Source organism: Habropoda laboriosa, unplaced genomic scaffold (assembly GCF_001263275.1).
Source record: "Habropoda laboriosa isolate 0110345459 unplaced genomic scaffold, ASM126327v1 scaffold578, whole genome shotgun sequence".
Taxonomy (NCBI): domain Eukaryota; kingdom Metazoa; phylum Arthropoda; class Insecta; order Hymenoptera; family Apidae; genus Habropoda; species Habropoda laboriosa.
The window spans coordinates 1,698,019-1,699,950 of NW_017100941.1; the positions used below are offsets into that span (position 1 = coordinate 1,698,019).

The 1,932-nt window shown below is 34.0% G+C and overlaps 1 protein-coding gene across 1 annotated transcript in view; it reads right to left on the bottom strand.

The window, feature by feature from the left end:
• The window catches only part of LOC108577572, a 69,006-nt gene that overhangs the window by 9,516 nt on the left and 57,558 nt on the right, over positions 1–1,932 (bottom strand). The window contains exons 7-8 of the mRNA XM_017940753.1: positions 1,174–1,272; positions 346–566 (exon numbers count right to left, since the gene is read on the bottom strand). Of these exons, the coding sequence (XP_017796242.1) occupies positions 346–566; positions 1,174–1,272 (320 nt within the window). The remainder of the gene's footprint in view (positions 1–345; positions 567–1,173; positions 1,273–1,932) is intronic.

Genomic DNA, 1,932 nt, shown 5'->3' on the forward strand with positions numbered 1-1,932 from the left:
TTTTAATACATAAGGAATTATAATATCTAAGAATTTCATATAGAAAGAATTCTAATATTTAACAATATTCATATACAAAGAATTATATATCTCAACACAACTCGTTCAAAGATCTGTTAACAACGGCCGAAACGATACCAAATAGAACAATTATTAAACCTCTCTCAACGTTATCACACTGTAACAAATATACTTTTGACCTTTTTTCCTAAGAGCTACTCGTTATAAACAAATACAAACCTCTTTCACGGTACCGAAACTTCATCGCGACTGATAATAAATCTTTGAGAAGCTTTTCACCGAAATCCGTGTGTAAAGGTTAACTGTGAAAAAGCTCGGATGTACCTTACACCACGTAGAGAGGGTAGAAAGAACCTGAGCCTCAGATACAGCATAAAACTAGTGGGAAGACCCAGGAGACCTTTGCTCTTGCCACTGCTTAACCATCCCGGTGGCGCGACTTTATTCAATTTAGTGTCAGGGGGTAAAATCGCGAAATCACCCGCCAACAGCACAGCCAGGCCAAGAGTGAAGTTTTCGTCGAGGCTTTCAGCTTGCACGATGGCCTAAAATCATGCACAACCGATGTATTAACCGCGCGACATAATTAAACCAGATCAAAGATAGAGTTTGAAACCAGATACGCTTAGCATTTATAATATGATAATAGGGAGCATTAGCATTTGTTTGAGTTCGAAGTTTCATAAATATATATTACAGAGGATTATTCTTATTTATTGCATTATATCTACGTTTAATAAAATAATAATTCAATTAAAAAAAGTATTTTTACAGTAAAAAATTATCATTCTCTACAAAGAATCTTTAAAACGTTTAACAAACAATTAGAAACGAAATTCCAGAAATAATTCATTTTCGAAAATCTATATGTTTCTGTAAATGATATTACAGGTATCATTCAAACATAATTGCCTAGCAAATTGAATCCGTTATCATCGAGGGACACTCTCCATGGAAAACACTCGCCAGCTCGCACTTTGATTGAACTTTTCATCGATTTTCATCATCGAAAAAACAATTTGTGTACCGCTTCACAATTTACAGATTTCATTCGATTTTCAAACAGTTATCTCCATGAAAAAATCAATTACGAGCATTGCAGACTGATATCTAGTAGTTAAATATATTAAAAAATTATGTACGTAGAAATACCTGAAACAAATCTCCAGCCGTGACTTTATGAGGATCACAAGTAACTTCTACTCGTTGACCAGTCAGCATTATAACAACTATTCGTCCAGAATTAGCAGCCTGTAAATGAAAAATATGTCGAATTTTGTACAAAATGTCTTTTTCAATTGGATACAGTGGAATAGCTCAGAAGGATCTGAAACTATAAAAAAAAAATATTCTTACAAAAGTAGGACAAAATTCTTTTCGTTGGTGAAGTAGTGGGGGAAGATTTTCAGATCAAATTTATTTTTTTAAATGGAACGTTAGTTTTACTACGTTCGAAAACTGTGTGACAAAATTTGAAGACGTTAGTTCTCAATATCTGGTATAGTCTAGAGGCTATGATGTCTGGTTTTCATCCAAGAGGCCTCGGGTTCCACTCCGGATACGGGACAATTTTTTTTTATTCTTTTTTTTTAGCACAACTTTGTATTATAATAATACAGCTACATATGTATCCTTTAATTTATTTATTTTAAGTCGCATCAACCACTAAAGTTAGGTTATCAACGATTTAGATTATGGACCAGAATTTATAATTTTTGGAGATTTGTATTTTTTAGAAATGTTAGTAGCTAATGAGTTTTCTTCTTGTCATTTAGGTTCTTCCAGATAGATGCGTCGATGTCGTAATTTTTTCTTTCAGCAGAAAATTTGGCACTGTGTATGTGTCTGTGTGCGTGTGCCTGTCGAGCTGCGAAACAGAAGAACAGCGTTGTTTGTGGTTGCTAAGGACGG